This window comes from Oncorhynchus tshawytscha, linkage group LG30, assembly GCF_018296145.1.
Source record: "Oncorhynchus tshawytscha isolate Ot180627B linkage group LG30, Otsh_v2.0, whole genome shotgun sequence".
Classification (NCBI taxonomy): Eukaryota; Metazoa; Chordata; class Actinopteri; order Salmoniformes; family Salmonidae; genus Oncorhynchus; species Oncorhynchus tshawytscha.
This window is the reverse complement of record NC_056458.1, coordinates 46,343,320-46,364,790: the sequence shown is the minus strand read 5'-3', so window position 1 is coordinate 46,364,790 and position 21,471 is coordinate 46,343,320. Positions and strand designations below refer to the sequence as shown.

The window sequence follows — 21,471 nt, the reverse complement described above, 5'->3', positions numbered from 1 at the left end:
ATTGGCTTCCCAACACAGCACATTTTAGTGGGAAGTTAATTGAAACATTTGAAGAATATCCTCCACTTGGTTTAGGGATGTGAAAACGGCTGCAATATATATATATTTTTTTTAAAGGTGACGATTGTCAGATGCTATTTAAATCAATGACATACCGAGAAGCCAATGCCATTATGCAAGTAAGATTTCAAAACAATAAACGTTATCAGGTCTATCAATTTACATCACTGTATCCTTCAGTACTGAAGCATAGAAGTATAAATGTGTTGTAGTAGAAACGTCAAGAGGAAGAAGAATAAGTCAGTGAGAGATGAAATGGCAGCTTCCCCCTCTCCCTCCCCATGGCGCTGTCTGATTGGCTCACCATGCTGTCAGTCTGTTGTTCTGCACCAATCATACTGGCTTCTCTCCAACTCCCTCAGTCTCTCCTCCCCTCTACCGGGCTCCGCTGAGTCAGCGACGTCTCCTGCCAACACACACACACACACACACACACACACACGGTGTTTGGGAGAGTAAATACACACCCACAGTGTTAAGACATTGATAGGGGAAAAACACACACACACACACACACAGGGGGGTGAGAGAGTGTGTGTTACAGCCTGGGTAGAGAGAGACACTGCACGACCCATCATTAAAGTTACTAACAGCTCTTTATGTGAGAGTGAAAACGCACATTTGGTCAAATGTGTTAAAGGTGGTAAAAAATGTTTTTTAAATCCCAACTAAATTTTACAGGAAGTAGACTAGAGATCTTTAAAAGCTGCAATATGTAAGCTTTTGGGCGGCCTGATCAAATTCGCATAGAAATGTGAGTTGTAGATCTGTCATTCTCATTGAAAGCAAGTCTAAGAAGAGGTAGATCTGTTCTATGTGCTCCATTTCTAAGTTTAAATTTTGTGTCTTTTACTTTCGGTTTTGTACACCAGCTTCAAACAGCTGAAAATACAATATTTTGGGTTATTGAAAAGATAATTCACAGAGGTTTGACTCTCTACACATTGCTTGTTTTGTCACATACTGAAATTAAGCGAACTAATTTGATTTTTTTTTGCAACCTTCATGTGCTCACGACTCAGCTATGGCATTTAGTATTTCATGTGTTTATACTTCACTGGCCTTGAGACATGGCCTTAAGTGGTCAAGACAAACAGAGCTGGCTAAAATGATTGGACAGAAACAAGACCCCGGGATGTTATCTGCATAGAAAAAGTCTTGGGTGGGCCCACCTAAGCATTTAAAAAAAAAAAAAACATTCTCAGGATGGAAAAACTCTGTTTAAAAACCAGATATGAAGTACGTAGAAAAGACGTCGACTTACAGTGCGTCGACCTACGGTGCAGTCGGAAAAGTATTCAGACCCCTTGACTTTATCTACATTTTGTTACATTACAGCCTTATTCTAAAATTGATTTTTTTCCCCCTCGTCAATCTTCACACAATACCTAATAACGACAAAGCAAAAACAGGACATTTTTGCAAATCTATTAAAAATGTAAAAAAAAAAATATATATATATATATATATATAAACTTAAGTATCACATTTACATACTTTGTTGAAGCACCTTTGGCAGCGATTACTTCCTCAAGTCTTCGATTACAGCCTCAAGCTTGGCACATCTGTATTTGGGGAGTTTCTCCCATTCTTCTCTGCAGATCCTCTCAAGCTCTGTCAGGTTGGATGGGGAGCGTCGCTGCACAGCTATTTTCAGGTCTCTCCAGAGATGTTAGATGGGGTTCAAGTCCGAACTCTGGCTGGGCCACTCAAGGACATTTAGAGACTTGTCCCGAAGCCACTCCTGCTTTGTCTGTGTGCTTAGGTTGTTGTCCTGTTGGAAGGTGAACCTTCACCCCAATCTGAAGTCCTGAGCAGGTCATCTCATTTCTCTCTTTACTTTGCTCCGTTCAGCTTTCCCCTCAACCTTGACTAGTCTCCAAGTCCCTCCCGCTGATAAACATCACCACAGCATGATGCTGCCACCACCATGCTTCACCGTAAGGATGCTGCCACCACCATGCTTCAACATAGGGATGGTGCCAGGTTTCATCCAGATGTGATGCTTGGCATTCAGGCAAAAGAGTTCAATGTTGGTTTCATCAGACCAGAGACTCTTGTTTCTCATGGTCTGAAAGTCTTTAGGTGCCTTTTGGCAAACTCCAAGTGGGCTATCATGTCCCTTTTACTGAGGAGTGGCTTCTGTCTGGTCACTCTACCATAAAGGCCTGATTGGTGGAGTGCTGCAGAGATGGTTGTCCTTCTGGAAGGTTCGCTCATCTCCAAAGAGGAACCCATCACCTTCCTGACCAATGCCCTTCTCCCCCCATTGCTCAGTTTGGGCAGCTGGCCAGCTCTAGGAAGAGTCTTGGTGGTTCCAAACTTCTTCCATTGAAACAGACTCCATGAGGGTGGTATGAGGGCCTGACATCCACAGGTGGGGGTTGTGCTTACAGCCCAACACCGTGCAGGACGTTTGGCATTTGCCAGAGAACACCAAGATTGGCAAATTCCCCACTGGCGCCCTGTGCTCTTCACAGATGAAAGCAGGTTCACACTGAGCACGTGACAGAGTCTGGAGACGCCGTGGAGAACGTTCTGCTGCCTGCAACATCCTCCAGCATGACCGGTTTGGCGGTGGGTCAGTCATGGTGTGGGGTGGCATTTCTCAGCCCTCCATGTGCTCGCCAGAGGTAGCCTGACTGCCATTAGGTACCGAGATGAGATCCTCAGACCCCTTGTGAGACCATATGCTGGTGCGGTTGGCCCTGGGTTCCTCCTAATGCAAGACAATGCTAGACCTCATGTGGCTGGAGTGTGTCAGCAGTTCCTGCAAGAGGAAGGCTTTGATGCTATGGACTGGCCCACCCGTTCCCCAGACCTGAATCCAATTGAGCACATCTGGGACATCATGTCTCGCTCCATCCACCAACGCCACGTTGCACTGTCCAGGAGTTGGCGGATGCTTTAGTCCAGGTCTGGGAGGAGATCCCTCAAGAGACCATCCACCACCTCATCAGGAGCATGCCCAGGCGTTGTAGGGAGGTCATACAGGCACATGGAGGCCACACACACTACTGAGTCTCATTTTGACTTGTTTTAAGGACATTACATCAAAGTAGGATCAGCCTGTAGTGTGGTTTTCCACTTTAATTTTGAGTGTGACTCCAAATCCAGACCTCCATGGGTTGATAAATTTGTTTTCCATTGATAATTTGTGTGATTTTGTTGTCAGCACATTCAACTATGTAAAGAAAAAAGTATTGAAAAAGAATATTTCATTCATTCAGATCTAGGATGTGTTATTTTAGTGTTCCCTTTATTTTTTTGAGCAGTGTACATTTGAACAAATATCTAGAAACCTGTTTTCGCTTTGTCATTATGGGGTATTGTGATGTCATTATGGGGTATTGTGATGTCATTATGGGGTATTGTGATGTCATTATGGGGTATTGTGTAGATTAATGAGGGATTTAAAAAAAAATCTATTTTAGAATAAGGCTGTAACAAAATGTGGAAAAAGTCAAGGGGTCTGAATACTTTCCAAATGCACCGTATGTATGGGGTGGCAGGGTAGCCTAGTGGTTAGAGCGTTGGACTAGTAACCGGAAGGTTGCAAGTTCAAATCCCCGAGCTGACAAGGTACAAATCTGTCGTTCTGCCCCTGAACAGGCAGTTAACCCACTGTTCCTAGGCCTTCATTGAAAATAAGAATTTGTTCTTAGCCGACTTTCCTTGTTAAATAAAAAAGGTAAAATAAATAAATGTATGCATTTTATGATAAATATTCTATAACTAACAATCATTCAAATAAAGGGTAGACAAGTATTGAATAAGAACACAGCATTAGCTGGTTAGAGCATTGGGCTAATAACCGGAAGGTTGGCAAAATGTGTAGAATTGCACAACATTTCTCTCAGTTCCATGGAAAAATATATGTGGAATTCCAGGAAATGTGCTTTAAAACCAATTCTCTCCGCCGCCAAGACGGGGGACTCAAATTCTTACCCAGGGCCCAGACCGAATTCAGTCACGCCCAATGGGCTACCCACGCTCATTCTCCCAACACCTAAGCCCCTTTTGAATCCAGAAAAAACCCCTGCACCAATATATATTGCCTAGAGATTAGCCTCTGCAGAGTCCCCAACAACCGGTTGTTCCAGTTCACGTGAAATGGGAAGACACTTCCTTTTTTGGACACTCCATCTTAACTCCTCCTCCACATTTACTGGATTGGTTGAATAGTGCAGAAGAGAACAGTACCCCCCCCTCTCCCTCTCAAGACCAGTATGTACTTTCAGGTGTTTCTTTTACACCTGCTACATTAGAACTAGGCCCTACCTACAAGAACCCACACATACAGTAGAGATGCTGGTTAAGATGGCTGCCATCGATAGTAGCTTTGACTAAGAAGGTTGTGCTGTCTCATCAGTCAGTCAGTATTCATTTAAAAAAGGCCAAACTGGACTAGTAGACCCCACCAAGACGCACGCGTTCTGAGGCTGCGCTTATCTCTCCCTCCACACGGACCTTGATCCAAGATGACAAGCCTTCTAATTGGATGAGTAACAATTTACAGGAAATGGGAAACTCAACATTTCTCAAGAGTTGTTACTGGAAACCTTGATCCATGACTGCCTGTGTCTCAACATGGCACCCTGTTCCCGATATAGCGCAATACTTCTGGACCAGACCCATAGACAGGTTGGTTGTTCAGCAACAAAACCAAACATGTGCTCAACTATGAGACGAGGTCTCCAAATGTTTATTGAAAGCATTAATACATTTGCACAAAATGAGCACTTGTGGTCCCTCAAATACATGGTTACAGTTGTCGGTTAGCTTGCTAGTGATTCTTTTTGTTGCCATTTTAGTATAAAAATGTGACATCGGTCAAAACAAGACATGGTATCAACAATAAGATGAAACGAGCTGAAACGAGCCACCTACGATTCCCTTCATGGCAGCTTGTCGTCATTGTTGCCAGTTACCTGACCATTCAGAATCATTGTTGCCAGTTACCTGACCATTCAGAATCATTGTTGCCAGTTACCTGACCATTCAGAATCATTGTTGCCAGTTACCTGACCATTCAGAATCATTGTTGCCAGTTACCTGACCATTCAGAATCATTGTTGCCAGTTACCTGACCATTCAGAATCATTGTTGCCAGTTACCTACCTGACCATTCAGAATCATTGTTGCCAGTTACCTGACCATTCAGAAACATTGTTGCCAGTTACCTGACCATTCAGAAACATTGTTGCCAGTTACCTGACCATTCAGAAACATTGTTGCCAGTTACCTGACCATTCAGAAACATTGTTGCCAGTTACCTGACCATTCAGAATCATTGTTGCCAGTTACCTGACCATTCAGAATCATTGTTGCCAGTTACCTGACCATTCAGAAACATTGTTGCCAGTTACCTGACCATTCAGAATCCTAAACAACATACGGTATCCAGCCACGTCGATGCACGCTCATCCTTTGTGACGTAGTCAACCAACCCGTCTATAGGTATTAGGGAAAAGGTTGTATGGTCAATGTAGTGCACTATATAGGGAGCAATTTGGAACACAGGCACAATAAACACATCCACCCAGCGGTAGGCCAGCCATAATAAACACACCCACCCAGCCAGCCAGCGGTAGGCCAGCCACAGTAAACACACCCACCCAGCGGTAGGCCAGCCACAGTAAACACACCCACCCATCCAGTGGTAGACCAGCCACTGTAAACACACCCAGCCAGCCGTAAGGCCAGCCCCAGTAAACACACCCACCCACCCAGCCAGCCCCGGTAAACACACCCACCCAGCCGTAAGGCCAGCCCCGCCCGTAAACACACCCAGCCAGCCAGCCAGCCAGCCGTAAGGCCAGCCCGGTAAACACACCCAGCCAGCCAGCCGTAAGGCCAGCCCCAGTAAACACACCCACCCAGCCAGCCAGCCAGCCAGCCAGCCAGTAAGGCCAGCCCCGGTAAACACACCCCACCCAGCCGTAAGGCCAGCCCCGGTAAACACACCCCCCAGCCAGCCAGCCAGCCAGCCAGCCGTAAGGCCAGCCCCGTAAACACACCCCCCCAGCCAGCCAGCCAGCCAGCCGTAAGGCCAGCCCCGGTAAACACACCCCCCAGCCAGCCAGCCAGCCGTAAGGCCAGCCCCCCCACACCCCAGCCAGCCGTAAGGCCAAAACACACCCCCAGCCAGCCGTAAACACCCCCCAGCCAGCCGTAAGGCCAGCCCCGGTAAACACACCCACCCAGCCAGCCAGCCGTAAGGCCAGCCCCAGGTAAACGCACCCACCCAGCCAGCCAGCCGTAAGGCCAGCCCCGGTAAACGCACCCACCCAGCCAGCCAGCCGTAAGGCCAGCCCCGTAAGGCCAGCCCTGAAACGCACCCACCCAGCCAGCCAGCCGTAAACGCACCCACCCAGCCAGCCAGCCGTAAGGCCAGCCCGGTAAACGCACCCACCCAGCCAGCCAGCCGTAAGGCCAGCCCCAGGTAAACGCACCCACCCAGCCAGCCAGCCGTAAGGCCAGCCCCGGTAAACACACCCAGCCAGCCAGCCACGTAAGGCCAGCCCCAGTAAACACACCCAGCCAGCCAGACGTAAGGCCAGACACAGTAAACACACCCAGCCAGCCAGACGTAAGGCCAGACACAGTAAACACACCCAGCCAGCCAGACGTAAGGCCAGACACAGTAAACACACCCAGCCAGTCGTAAGGCCAGACACAGTAAACACACCCAGCCAGCCAGTCGTAAGGCCAGACACAGTAAACACACCGAGCCAGTCGTAAGGCCAGCCACAGAGAGATGACCGGAGGATATTGACACAGGAAGCAGAGGGAAAATGAATTCCACAAACAGACGGATCCACCAAATACCACAACAGTCCCCACAGTGGGTGTTCTGGTTGGGGATAACATCAACTGTTAGCCATAGACATAGTAGTAGATGCCTGGGCTCCAGTGACAAGGACCAAGGCACTTCAATACTTGGCATTGCTATGATTTATTAGGTTGATTGATCAGAAGATATACGGAGAGTATAGAGGCCATGTACTGAGGGCCATGAACGAGTGAGTGCTAACAGCTCAATTCTATTAGCCTAGCCTAATTCCTTAACGACTGCTCACTACATGGAGTTGAGCAGAACATGCAGTAGTCCGCGTGTAGAGCAAGTCATTAGCGTTCAGACTGGACATTTTTATTTTACCTTTATTTAACTAGGTGAGTCAGTTAAGAACAAATTCTTATTTTCAATGAAGGCCTAGGAACAGTGGGTTAACTGCCTGTTCAGGGGCAGAACGACAGATTTGTACCTTGTCAGCTCGGGGTTTTGTACTTGCAACCTTCCGGGTTACTAGTCCAACGCTCTAACCACTAGGCTACCCTGCCACCCCATGCATCACCTATGACAGAATGTCAATCATACGGTAATGAAAAAAATATGTCATTGCTTCAAGGTTAATAAAAACAGTTTCCACAGCCCCCAAAAAAAAAAAAAAAAAACATCAAAATGGCCTATATTGTAAAAATTCATAAAAACATGTAGCTTTTTTGGTCTTTAATGTTAGGTTTAAAATCACTTTAACCAACCACACTGCTAGCCTTAAGCCCAACACGAACACAATAAAGAAGAGAGACTAAACATAGACGTGGTTACTGACAACCTTATTAAGAAAACTTTAATTAAAAATTTTTTTTTTTTAAAACACAGAAATACCCACGCCAGAGTGACAAACTACGTTGTTTATTTGACTACTACACATACAGGGTTGGCCGTGAGGAGTGGGCGTACACAAATACCCTTTTTTGTTGTCGTTTTGTGTTGTTGTTTTGTATTGTTGTTTTGTTGTCGTTTTGTTGTCGTTTTGTGTTGTTGTTTTGTATTGTTGTTTTGTATTGTCGTTTTGTATTGTCGTTTTGTATTGTTGTTTTGTTGTCGTTTTGTATTGTTGTTTTGTGTTGTTGTTTTGTGTTGTCGTTTTGTATTGTTGTTTTGTGTTGTTGTTTTGTATTGTCGTTTTGTTGTTGTTTTGTATTGTTGTTTTGTTGTCGTTTTGTATTGTTGTTTTGTTGTCGTTTTATTTTTTTTAAACACATTGTGCGAGAAACAATATTTAAACATAACAGGCACCAAGTATAACGTTAAAGCTGCAATATGTCAAATTGTTTTGGCGACCTAACCAAATTCATATAGAAATGTGAGCTATAGATTCTGTTCTATGTCCACTATTTCTATGCTTGCCGTTCTTAAGTTTTGTTTTTGCATCTTTTACTTTCGGTTTTGTACACCAGCTTCAAACACAGATTTTAAAAAATAATAATATATATTTTTTTGGGGGGGGTTATTAAAAATATATTACACAGCGGTTTAAAAATGGTACAATTATTCTCTACATTACACATAGCTTGTGGTCACAAACTGAATATAAGTGAACTATTAGATTTGAGTTGTTTATTATTATTTATGATCGTCCTATTATTAGTTTAAGGTTTCCGACTGCTTCTCACGGAGCACTACACATGCTCCTCTCACTTCTCTGTAAAGACTGACACACCCCCTTCTGCACACTGCACACCAAGTCTTCAGACAAACAGAGAAGGAAAAAAAAAAAAAAACTTTCAACTACAACAACAAAAATCTGTCATTCTAAAGATCCAGCATTTCTTACCTGAGTGAAGCTTAGTAGTGCTTTGTTTAAAAACAAGATTCCTTTGTTAAAAAACAAGAATTGTTTGGTTAAAGTTCTCTCTCCTCCCCCCTCAACGTAAAGGTGAAGTGAAAGAAGTAGTATGTAGTGCTCCGTCTCCCCAACTCACTCTGGTTGTAATCAGCAGCATGACGTCCCTCCGCTCTCACACCCTCTCTGCGTGCTCCTACTCTCTCTCTCTCTCCACATACTCTTCTTTCTCCTACTGTCCCTCTCGCTTTCTCCCCCTCCCTCTCTCTGTACTCTTCTTTCTCCTACTGTCCCTCTCGCTTTCTCCCCCTCCCTCTCTCTGTACTCTTCTTTCTCCTACTGTCCCTCTCGCTTTCTCCCTCCCTCCATCTCGTTCTGAGCATGTGAAGGAGTCTTTTCTATAGGTAGGGCCCTTAAGTGTGATTTTGAGAGCAAAAACCTGAAGAAAAAAAATCTAACAAAAGAGGAAACTGAATGAGAGAAAAAAATAATGTAAAAGACAGAACTAGGCATTTTATTTTATTTTTTAAAGATTTTTTATTGTGCCTGAAATAGGGCACGACCAGTCTCGGTTTCACTAACCTGACCACCCTCGACTCCGCCTAAACAAAACCAGTAGCCTATACTGGGTCTCCTTGCTATACAAATCCTAATCTTTGAAGGTAACAACAACAGGACCTTTTCAAGTAACCTTTAGGCCAACAGGATAGCCTAAACTTTGATTTTTAAAAAACAAGCCAGTATTCACGGACTAGTGAGTGACTACTGAATCTGGGGCAAAGGCAGTAGCACGCCTTTCATTCACAAATAATTAAAATGGAGGAATGGAATTCCTAAACATGACTCAACAGCTTATGAGTCTGTGGCATTTTTATTTAGAATGTGTATGCTTACCACTCAGAATTTTCTATTTTTTTTTATTTTTTACACAAAACTTTAGGTACTAATCTCTGCTGACGTTCCAGTTGCCACACCCTCTGCTGTAAGCAGGTTGCTACATGTCAAACCTCTTTTGACAGCACTGACAATACAGTACAATGATTGTGGACTACAGGAAAAAGAGGACCGATCACACCCCCATTCTCATTGATGGGCTGTAATGGAGCAGGTTGAGAGCTTCAAGTTCCTTGGTGTCCACATCACCCTCAAACTAGCATGGTCCAAACACACCAAGACAGTTGTGAAGAGGGCACGACAAAGCCTATTCCCCCTCAGGAAACTGAAAAGATTTGACATGGGTCCTCAGATCCTCAAAAGGTTCTACAGCTGCACCATCGAGAGCATCCTGACTGATTGCATCACTGCCTGGTGCGGCAACTGCTCGGCCTTCTGCCCGCAAGGCACTACAGAGGGTAGTGCGTATGGCCTAGTACATCACTGGGGCCAAGCATCCTTCCATTCAGGACCTCTATACCTGGCAGTGTCAGAGGAAGGCCCTAAAAATTGTCAGTCTATGACTAGCCACCTTAGTCATAGACTGTTCTCTCTGCTACCGCACGGCAAGCGGCACCCAAGCGCCAAGTCTGGGTCCAAGGGGCTTCTAAACAGATTCTACCCCCCCCAGGCCATAAGACTCCTGAACATCTAATCAAATGGCTACCCAGACTATTTGGTTTGCCCCCCCCCCTCCCTTTCTTACGCCGCTGCTGCTCTCTGTTGTTATTATCTATGCATAGTCCCTTTAATAACTCTACCTACATACCTCTAACCGGTTCCCACGCACATGGACTCTGTACCGGTACCCTCTGTATATAGCCTCCACATTGACTCTGTATCGGTACCCCCTGTATATAGTCTCCACATGGACTCTGTACCAGTACCCCCTGTATATAGCCTCCACATTGACTCTGTACCGGTACCCCCTGTATATAGCCTCCACATTGACTCTGTACCGGTACCCCCCTGTATATAGCCTCCACATTGACTCTGTACCGGTACCCCCTGTATATAGCCTCCCATTGACTCTGTACCAGTACCCCTGTATATAGCCTCCACATTGACTCTGTACCGGTACCCCCTGTATATAGCCTCCACATTGACTCTGTACCGGTACCTCCCTGTATATAGCCTCCACATTGACTCTGTACCGGTACCCCCTGTATATAGCCTCCACATTGACTCTGTACCGGTACCCCCTGTATATAGCCTCCACATTGACTCTGTATCGGTACCCCCTGTATATAGCCTCCACATTGACTCTGTACCGGTACCTCCTGTATATAGTCTCCACATTGACTCTGTACCGGTACCCCCTGTATATAGCCTCCACATGGACTCTGTACCGGTACCCCCTGTATATAGCCTCCACATTGACTCTGTACCGGTACCCCCTGTATATAGTCTCCACATTGACTCTGTACCGGTACCTCCTGTATAAAGTCTCCACATTGACTCTGTACAGGTACCCCCTGTATATAGCCTCCACATTGACTCTGTACCGGTACCTCCTGTATATAGCCTCCACATTGACTCTGTACCGGTACCCCCTGTATATAGCCTCCACATTGACTCTGTACCGGTACCCCCCTGTATATAGCCTCCACATTGACTCTGTACCGGTACCCCCTGTATATAGCCTCCACATTGACTCTGTACCGGTACCCCCTGTATATAGCCTCCACATTGACTCTGTACCGGTACCCCCTGTATATAGTCCAGCTATTGTTATTTACTGCTGCTCTTTAATTACTTGTTACTCTTATTTAATTTAAACTGCATTGTTGGTTAGAGACTCGTAAGTAAGCATTTCACTGTAAGGTGAAACCTACACCTGTTGTATTCGGCGCGCGTGACTAATAAAATTTCATAGTTTGACGTCTTCACTATTCTAAAATGTAGAAAATAGTTTTAAAAAAAGAAAGAAAAAGCCCTTGCATGAGTACGTGTCCAAACTTCTGACTGGTACTGTATATAAAAACTATTTTAAAAATGAACTCGTGCATCAATCCCATATTTACCAGGAAACATTTGAAGCAAGTAGTAAGTATTATAGTGTGGTCCAAAGCAACAATTGCTCAGAACGGATGAGTCATGTTACACTGCACTCCAGACAGGGCCTGATGAAACCTCTATCCATGGGACAGACATATATACATACATATACACATATATGACCTATAAACGCAGTAACACACTGACGCAAACTCTCCCATCCTTATCCCGCAAAAAACAAGGCTGATGTCAGTGGATAAATGGCCACATCTCTATATCTATATCTATATATCTATATATATGAAACCTCTATCCATGGGACAGACATATATACATATATATGACCTATAAACGCAGTAACACACCGACGCAAACTCTCCCATCCTTATCCCGCAAAAAACAAGGCTGATGTCAGTGGATAAATGGCCACATCTATATAAAAAAAAAAAGACCAACTAGCTTTGGATTGTGAAAGTGTTATAAATGCCAGTGAAATAACCTTCCGGGTAACCTAAGCCTACTCCAAAAACAAGGAGCCCAGGGAATATATTGTCAACATTAGCAGAAAGATTGGGTTACTGTATCTTCATACAAACAAGCATCCTGACCCCAAGAAATCTACACAAGACTTGTTTTGTTTTATTTTCCACAGGGAGTTTTCCGAAAGAATCAATTCAGTGGCTGGTGAATCACCCGAAATAGTCAGAGCGGACTTGGGGGCTTACAATAACGCTCCATTGATAAAATATATATAAATAAATAAATACATCTGTTGCATAATCCTTCTGAAACAACAGTAGCAACAATTTTGTTACCACCATAGACAATGTGACAAAAAAAAAATGTATATATTATCATCATCACGTGACAGTTGGAAATGTATGCTACACAGAGAATGTGTAATGTTTACTCTTAATTTTTATTGTTTATTTCACTTTATATATTATCTACCTCACTTGCTTCGGCAATGTTAACACATGTTTCCCATGCCAACAAAGCCCTTGAATTGGAGACAAAAACACTCATCCACTTCTCTGCTGTTGTGGGATTTACCCTGGCCTAGAAACTACTTTCTGTCATTAAAACTGTTCAACGGGTCAGACTAACATTTCACTTCTTCATTTACAGGAAAACATAACAAGTTGGTTTCACTTCTAAATCTGAAGTAGGCCATGTGTAAATAAGCATGAATCTTCATGCATATTATTCTGGGATCGGTCCTTCAAGAGCTCAACCAACAGCATTTCATGTAAACAATATTTTTTGTCCAGTCACACTCACAGCAGCCCTGTCATGACACATCAACACCCAGGTCAAAGTTCACCATGCACTGATAACAGTCAGACATTGCAATGTTTTTGAGCAATTATGTAGCTAGTTCAGTCCTGTCCAGCACAAGATACGAGCCGGGAAGGAGGAATGGAATCTCTCAGAGCCCAAACAAATACATGTGCTTGTCGAAGGGCAGAGCGGTGGGCAGAGCGGTGGATGGGCAGAGCGGTGGGCGAGCGGTGGGTAGAGCGGTGGGCAGAGCGGTGGATGGGCAGAGCGGTGGATGGGCAGAGCGGTGGGTAGAGCGGTGGGCAGAGCGGTGGATGGGCAGAGCGGTGGGCAGAGCGGTGGATGGGCAGAGCAGTGGGCAGAGCGGTGGATGGGCAGTGGGCAGAGCGGTGGGCAGAGCGGTGGATGGGCAGAGCAGTGGGCAGAGCGGTGGATGGGCAGGGTGGGCGAGCGGTGGGTAGAGCGGTGGATGGGCAGAGCGGTGGGCGAGCGGTGGGTAGAGCGGTGGGCAGAGCGGTGGATGGGCAGAGCAGAGCGGTGGATGGGCAGAGCGGTGGGCAGGTAGCGGTGGGCAGAGCGGTGGATGGGCAGAGCAGTGGGCAGAGCGGTGGATGGGCAGAGCGGTGGGCGACAGTGGTGGGCAGAGCGGTGGGCAGAACAGTGGGTGGGCAGAACAGCGGTGGGCAGAGCGGCGGTGGGCAGAGCGGTGGGAGAGCGGTGGGTAGAGCGGTGGGCAGAACGGGCAGGGGTGGGCAGAGCGGTGGGTGGGTGGGCAGAGCGGTGGGCAGAACGGTGGGCAGAGCGGTGGGCAGAGCGGTGGTGGGCAGAGCGGTGGGCAGAACAGTGGTGGGCAGAACGGTGGGGGAAATGTTCAAAAACACAGTGATACAAGTAGTATACTAAACCTATACAGTTATAGTTATACTAATTATTGAAAACATTATTTAAAGCTGCCCTTTAGTCTCACACAAGCTGATGGTTAGAATTCACATGACATTCTCTTGGCTGTTGCCATGACATGAGGTGAGTGGGTGGGTGGCTAGCTACTATAGAAAATTTGATTTTCGTTCTCTCAACATTTTAGGCTAGCCAATTTAAAATTAGAGCTTGGCCGATTAATTAGGACGATTTCAAGTTTTCATAACAATCGGTAATCAGCATTTTTGGATGCTTGCACTCCACAAGAAAACTGCGTGGCAGGCTGACCACCTGTTACACGAGTGCAGCAAGGAGCCAACGTAAGTTGCTAGCTAGCATTAAACTTATCTTATAAAAAACTATCAATCTTAACATAATCACTAGTTAACTACACATGGTTGAAGATGTTACGAGTTTAACTAGCTTGTCCTGCGTTGCATATAATCAATGCGGTGCCTGCTAATTTATCATCGAATCACAGCCTACTTCGCCAAACGGGTGATGATTTAACAAGCAAATTCGCGAAAAAAAAGCACTGTCGCTGCACCAATGTACCTAACCATAAACATCAATGCCTTTCTTAAAATCAATATACAAGTATATTAAACCTGTATATTTGGTTAAAAGAAATTCATGTTAGCAGGCAATATTAACTAGGGAAATTGTGTCACTTCTCTTCCGTTCTGTGCAACAGTCAGGGTATATGCAGCAGTTTGGGCCGCCTGGCTCGTTGCGAACTGTGTGAAGACCATTTCTTCCTAACAAAAGACCGTAATTAATTTTCCAGAATTATGACATAACATTGAAGGTTGTGCAATGTAACAGCAATATTTAGACTTAGGGTTGCCACCCGTTTAACAAAATGCGGAATGGTTCTGTATTTCACTGAAAGAATAAACGTCTTGTTTTCGAAATTATAGTTTCCAGATTTGACCATATTAATGACCGAAGGCTCGTATTTCTGTGTTAATTATAATATAATTAAGTCTATGATTTGATAGAGCAGTTTGACTGAGCGGTGGTAGGCAGCAACAGGTTCGTAGGCATTCATTCACACTTTACTGCATTTGCAATGCTTGAAGCACAGCGCTGTTTATGACTTCAAGCCTATCAATTCCCGAGATTAGGCTGGCAATGCTATAGTGCCTATAAGAAAATCCAATAGTCAAGGGTAAATGAAATACAAATGGTATAGAGAGAAATAGTCCTATAATTCCTATAATAACTACAACCTAAATCTTCGTACCTGGGAATATTGAAGACTCATGTTAAAAGGAACCACCAGCTTTCATATGTTCTCATGTTCTGAGCAAGGAACTTAAATGTTAGCTTTTTTACATGGCACATATTGCACTTTTACTTTCTTCTCCAACACTTTGTATTTGCATTATTTAAACCAAATTGAACATGTTGTTTCATTATTTATGTCTTATATTAAGTTAAAATTAAAGTGTTCATTCAGTATTGTTTTAATTGTCATTATTACAAATATTATACTCATTTATTTTTTACCCCCTTTTCGTGGTATCTTGTCTCATCGCTACAACTCCCGTACGGGCTCGGGAGAGACGAAGGTCGAGAGCCATGCGTCCTCCGAAACACAACCCAACCAAGCCGCACTGCTTCTTAACACACTGCCGCAATGCGCCCGGCACGCCACAGGAGTCGCTGGTGCGCAATGAGACAAGGATATCCCTACCGGCCAAACCCTCCCTAACCCGGACGATGCTAGGCCAATTGTGCGTCGCCCCATGGACCTCCCGGTCGCGACAGAGCCTGGGCGCGAACCCAGAGTCTATGGTGGCACAGCTAGCACTGCGATGCAGTGCCCTAGACCACTGCGCCACCCGGGAGGCAAATATTATATAAAATGAACTTTTTTTATTTTATTATATTTAAAAAAATATATATTAATAAAAAATATTTTAAATAACATTTTTAAATTCAGCCAATTAATCATTATCAGGTTTTTTTTCAGTCCTACAATAATCGGTATCGATGTTGAAAAATCATAAAAATCGGTCGACCTCTATCTAAAATAGCTTCAAAACATGTCTATGGGCTAAAAGAGTAGTGTGACCTGTAACAGGATCAGAGCCATCAATAAAGCACCTATTCAAAGAGTAGTGTGACCTGTAACAGGATCAGAGCCATCAATAAAGCACCTATTCAAAGAGTAGTGTGACCTGTAACAGGATCAGGAGCCATCAATAAAGCACCTATTCAAAGAGTAGTGTGACCTGTAACAGGATCAGAGCCATCAATAAAGCACCTATTCAAAGAGTAGTGTGACCTGTAACAGGATCAGGAGCCATCAATAAAGCACCTATTCAAAGAGTAGTGTGACCTGTAACAGGATCAGGAGCCATCAATAAAGCACCTATTCAAAGAGTAGTGTGACCTGTAACAGGATCAGAGCCATCAATAAAGCACCTATTCAAAGAGTAGTGTGACCTGTAACAGGATCAGAGCCATCAATAAAGCACCTATTCAAAGAGTAGTGTGACCTGTAACAGGATCAGAGCCATCAATAAAGCACCTATTCAAAGAGTAGTGTGACCTGTAACAGGATCAGAGCCATCAATAAAGCACCTATTCAAAGAGTAGTGTGACCTGTAACAGGATCAGAGCCATCAATAAAGCACCTATTCAAAGCACCAGAGCCATAATAAAGCACCTCAAAGAGTAGTGTGACCTGTAACAGGATCAGAGCCATCAATAAAGCACCTATTCAAAGAGTAGTGTGACCTGTAACAGGATCAGAGCCATCAATAAAGCACCTATTCAAAGATCCTGTAACAGGATCAGAGCCATCAATAAAGCACCTATTCAAAGAGTAGTGTGACCTGTAACAGGATCAGAGCCATCAATAAAGCACCTATTCAAAGAGTAGTGTGACCTGTAACAGGATCAGGAGCCATCAATAAAGCACCTATTCAAAGAGTAGTGTGACCTGTAACAGGATCAGAGCCATCAATAAAGCACCTATTCAAAGAGTAGTGTGACCTGTAACAGGATCAGGAGCCATCAATAAAGCACCTATTCAAAGAGTAGTGTGACCTGTAACAGGATCAGGAGCCATCAATAAAGCACCTATTCAAAGAGTAGTGTGACCTGTAACAGGATCAGAGCCATCAATAAAGCACCTATTCAAAGAGTAGTGTGACCTGTAACAGGATCAGAGCCATCAATAAAGCACCTATTCAAAGAGTAGTGTGACCTGTAACAGGATCAGGAGCCATCAATAAAGCACCTATTCAAAGAGTAGTGTGACCTGTAACAGGATCAGAGCCATCAATAAAGCACCTATTCAAAGAGTAGTGTGACCTGTAACAGGATCAGGAGCCATCAATAAAGCACCTATTCAAAGAGTAGTGTGACCTGTAACAGGATCAGAGCCATCAATAAAGCACCTATTCAAAGAGTAGTGTGACCTGTAACAGGATCAGGAGCCATCAATAAAGCACCTATTCAAAGAGTAGTGTGACCTGTAACAGGATCAGGAGCCATCAATAAAGCACCTATTCAAAGAGTAGTGTGACCTGTAACAGGATCAGAGCCATCAATAAAGCACCTATTCAAAGAGTAGTGTGACCTGTAACAGGATCAGAGCCATCAATAAAGCACCGCATAACACAGCAGGTATGTTGTATACCACACGAGGGAAAGAGGCCCGGGGCTAAACATGGAAGGGTGGAGAAGTGGGCACGACTCGCACGTATGACACCAGGTAACTGCCAAAATAAAGGAAACTCCAACATAAAGTAGTCTTTATAGGGAGTTGGGCAACCACGAGTCAGAACATGCCCCTTGAAATAGATTCAACAACTGTATGGAACTCTATCGAAGGGCTGTGACATCATTCTTCCATAATTTGTTGTCTTGTTGACAGTGGTGGGGAAAATGCTGTCTCAGGCGCTGCTCCAGAATTTCCCATAAGTGTTCAATTGGGTTGAGCTCTCGTGACTGAGACGGCCATGGCATATGGCTTACATCGTTTTCATGCTCATCAAACAACTCAGTGACCACTTGTGCCCTGTGGATGGGGACATTGTCGCTTTATGGGGGGAATAGCCATGGTAGCCAAAAGAATGCCCTGCCCAGCATTTTTATACATGACCCTAAGCATGATGGGATGTTAATTGCCTAATTAACTCAGGAACCACACCTGTGTAGAAGGACCTGCTTTCAATATTCTTTGTATCCCTCATTTACTGGAAATGGTTCCTTTATTTTGGAAGTTAACAGAGGTGTGTTCATTACAGAAACCCTTTAAGAACCAGAATGGAAGTAGAGCAAAACCAACATTTCTATTGGACTGCGGGCAGAAGAAATATGCCCAGAGAAGCAGGAGATTGAACTTCACACAACTTTATAGACTTGTCCCCGTTAGTTAACACTATCAACATTTCCCTTTACTGTGGGAATTGTGATCGAATCAATGCAATATTAGCAACTTTCAATTAAACATTCAGAGACAAAAACAAACTATGGTTTGTTTTGTTTCCTTTCAAAATAAATCAACATTTCCTGTCTGTTTCTCCTCACTTTGAAAACATCTACAGTCCTATTGATCTGATTGGTTACTGATCTGATTAGTTACTAATAATATCATTTAAAATCCCTCAAATTGTGTCCCATATGTGTTTAGACACGGTGACAAGTACGCAAGAGATTTTGTTGGACGCAGAATGCATCCGATTAGGATTCTATCGTATTGACAGCCTGTACTCTACACAGACCGGTGCGCCATAACCAATCAGAGCTGTACATGTGTTTATATCCTTCGCTAGTTAGTGAGTTATTAGCCCAGTTATAGATCATTTGTAGTTATCTATAACTGGGGGAGTGATTGCTTTCTGGAAGATCACAAAACGTGTACATTTCTAGACATCTTCGAAAAGTGAGTCAGGTAAAAGAGATTTTTTTTTTTGTCTTAAAGGGGTAGTGTTGTATTTTGAGACATACTTGAATAAGCTAAGTAGCCAATGAGCACAGGGTAGCATAATTTGTCATATTCTCTCTAATAAATGGTACGGGAATAATGATACGTTTTATTTTGTAAAGTGGCTTCTTGCATCAAAACGTTCAGTCACATCCTTGTCTGAAGAACAAGTGGATAAACAAGTTAAATGTCAAGGCCTGCATGAAAAGTCTCGTGGAATGTAGGCCTACATTGGGGCGGCAGGGACACTTATGGGAGATTCTGGAGCAGCGCCTGAGACAGCATTTTCCCCACCATTGTCAACAAGACAACAAATTATGGAAGAATGGTTTCACAGCCCTCCGATAGAGTTCCAGACAGCGGTTAGAGCGTTGGACTTGTAACCGAAAGGTTTTAAGATCGAATCCCCAAGCTGACGAGGTAAAAATCTGTCATTCTGCCCCCTGAACAAGGCAGTTAACCCACTGTTCTTAGGCCATCATTAAGAATAAGAATATGTTCTTAACTGACTTGCCTAGTTAAATAAAAGGTTTTTTAAAAAAATACAACATTGGCTGAACGATAGAACAGTTATTTTCCGTGTTCAAATGTTACAGGATGCATTTTCTCAATTGGTTTTGATGGTAGGCCACTCTGGTAGGCTTTACCTTTTGATCAAATAGCCGCAGTAACCTACTATTAAAACTAACTTAAAGCGGGTACAGCCTCTGTACCGCGATAAACGCACGCCGGAAGTTGCACAGAATTTTCACAACGTTCAAGTTTGCCAACAGCAGACCGGAAATTTGCTCAGTGGCGAAAAACATTTAAGTCCCTCCCCTTTCATTCAATAAACGTTTTGTAAACGAAGACATTTATGGTTTATCTTATGTGTAACTGTGTTGTTTTTATCGCACTGCTTTGCGTTATCTTGGCCAGGTCACAATTGTAAATGAGAACTTTGTTCTCAACTGGCCTACCTGGTTAAATAAAAGGTGAAATAATTGTTTACATTTTTTTTTCTTTAAAAAGGTGCACTCAAAAATTCCCAAAATAACTGATGAATTTACGAACGTGCAACACCCGTTGAATATGACCACCGTCAGCAAAATATTATAATATATTTGCCAGCAGCACAGTCAGTCACTAACGCTCTTGACAACATTACAAACAGCCTAACCAGCTCTGCTAGGGTCAGAGACAGGTGTTCTCTCATTCGTGTCTGACCCAAATAATTATCTAAACTTTTTCGCTAAACATTAGAAAGCAGATTATTCAGTCGATTTTCCCATTGGTCCTAGACTATGGCAACATCTATATGAACGCAGCGGTCACTTATTTAAAGCTGTTAAAAGCAGTTTATCATAGCGCACTGCGGCGCATGTTCTGCGCATGTGACAAATAAAATTTGATTTGATTTATTATGGGCAACAATTTTAGTACTCATCACTGCATGCTCTACCAGAAAGTTGGTTGGCCCTCTTTCACGTAGGTTGATGCATTGCTGATCTCATTTATAAAATAAAAGGTGTTAAAAATAAAACATTTTTAAAAGTAGCTTGCAAGTTAGGCAACTTAAGCCAGTTAACTTGGGTGCTTGGAAACAGACATGAGGACAAAATGCTCGGATCAACCCTCGTCCTCCACCAAAGCATCCAGGATGCGCTCTGAACGACCCGAGGGCGAAATGGTCTGAATTTTAAAAAGACAACATTTGACAACTCTCTGTGAATTAACGAGCGACCCAGAGAGCGCACTCATGACACACTGGAGATAATTTACGAACACACCCTTTGATAGGATCAGAGTAGCTTGGTACTACAAAGCATATAAAAAACACGCTAAAACAGTACCGTTTGACAGATAAAATAGCTAGTTCACTAATGTATGTAAGAGAACCAAACAGGTGCAACAAGACGGAAATGTTGAAAACTAGGAGCTGGCTTTCCTTAGCCCAGGTTCGACGAGCTTAACGTTAGAGAGTGGTGATGCCCCATCAAACACACCGGCTGCTAGGAGGGGGAGGCGGTTCGAGGTCTACTGGACTGGTCTAGCTAAGCACACTGGCAAATGTCAAAATATTGGTCATGAACAGCATGTCTCTCAGTAGCCGTGCAACATAATACACACCTTTTTTTTTTTTAAATTGACATGTTGGTTTATTTTTAAAAATACAATCGGGATAGCTACTCACTCAGAAAGAATCAGCTGATACAACGGTGACTCAGTAGACTACACGACTTCCGCATTCACGAGCGATGACCTATGCTTCGACCAATCAGCAAAAGTAAAGCATGCATTTAAACCAATGGTGAGAGAGAATCCATACCAATAACTGCGGAATAGCCAATGAAAGTTTATGACAGGTAAAAGCGCGGTTGTGTAGCCGCGTCAATGGCGTGCACACACCCACACCAAAGCCAATCAAGACAGATCGGTGCCTCTAGAATGGGTGGATTCGATTAGGATATGGTCCGTGATATGAACGGGCAAAAGCGGTGGTGAGGGAGGAGTGCCTGTCTAAAATGGAACCGTGATCTACGCCACTTAATCATGAGTCAACATGGTGCATCGTCCAGAAACATACATCTATTTTCCATAAAATATATGTTATAATTTTCTAACTAATTTTACATTGGGAAGGCAGATTAAGCAATAATTGTTGCATGTGAAAATACACAATCCTACTCATTACTCCGCGTGCTTAATTACATCACTTTTGTT

General features: G+C 43.8%; 1 protein-coding gene across 4 annotated transcripts in view; it reads right to left on the bottom strand.

The window, feature by feature from the left end:
- The window catches only part of mtmr4 (myotubularin related protein 4), a 100,038-nt gene extending 78,962 nt beyond the window's left edge, over nt 1-21,076 (bottom strand). Inside the window, exons 1-3 of one of the 4 annotated variants that reach the window (XM_042309493.1) lie at nt 8,833-8,881; nt 8,685-8,725; nt 365-466 (exon numbers count right to left, since the gene is read on the bottom strand). In XM_042309493.1, the coding sequence (XP_042165427.1) occupies nt 365-397 (33 nt within the window). In that variant the 5' untranslated portion in view covers nt 398-466; nt 8,685-8,725; nt 8,833-8,881. Of the gene's footprint in view, nt 1-364; nt 471-8,684; nt 8,726-8,832; nt 8,946-20,941 lie in introns of those variants that run through there. The other 3 variants (XM_042309492.1, XM_042309491.1, XM_042309494.1) reach the window with 3 other exon arrangements.
- Between the last annotated feature and the right edge of the window lie 395 nt (nt 21,077-21,471).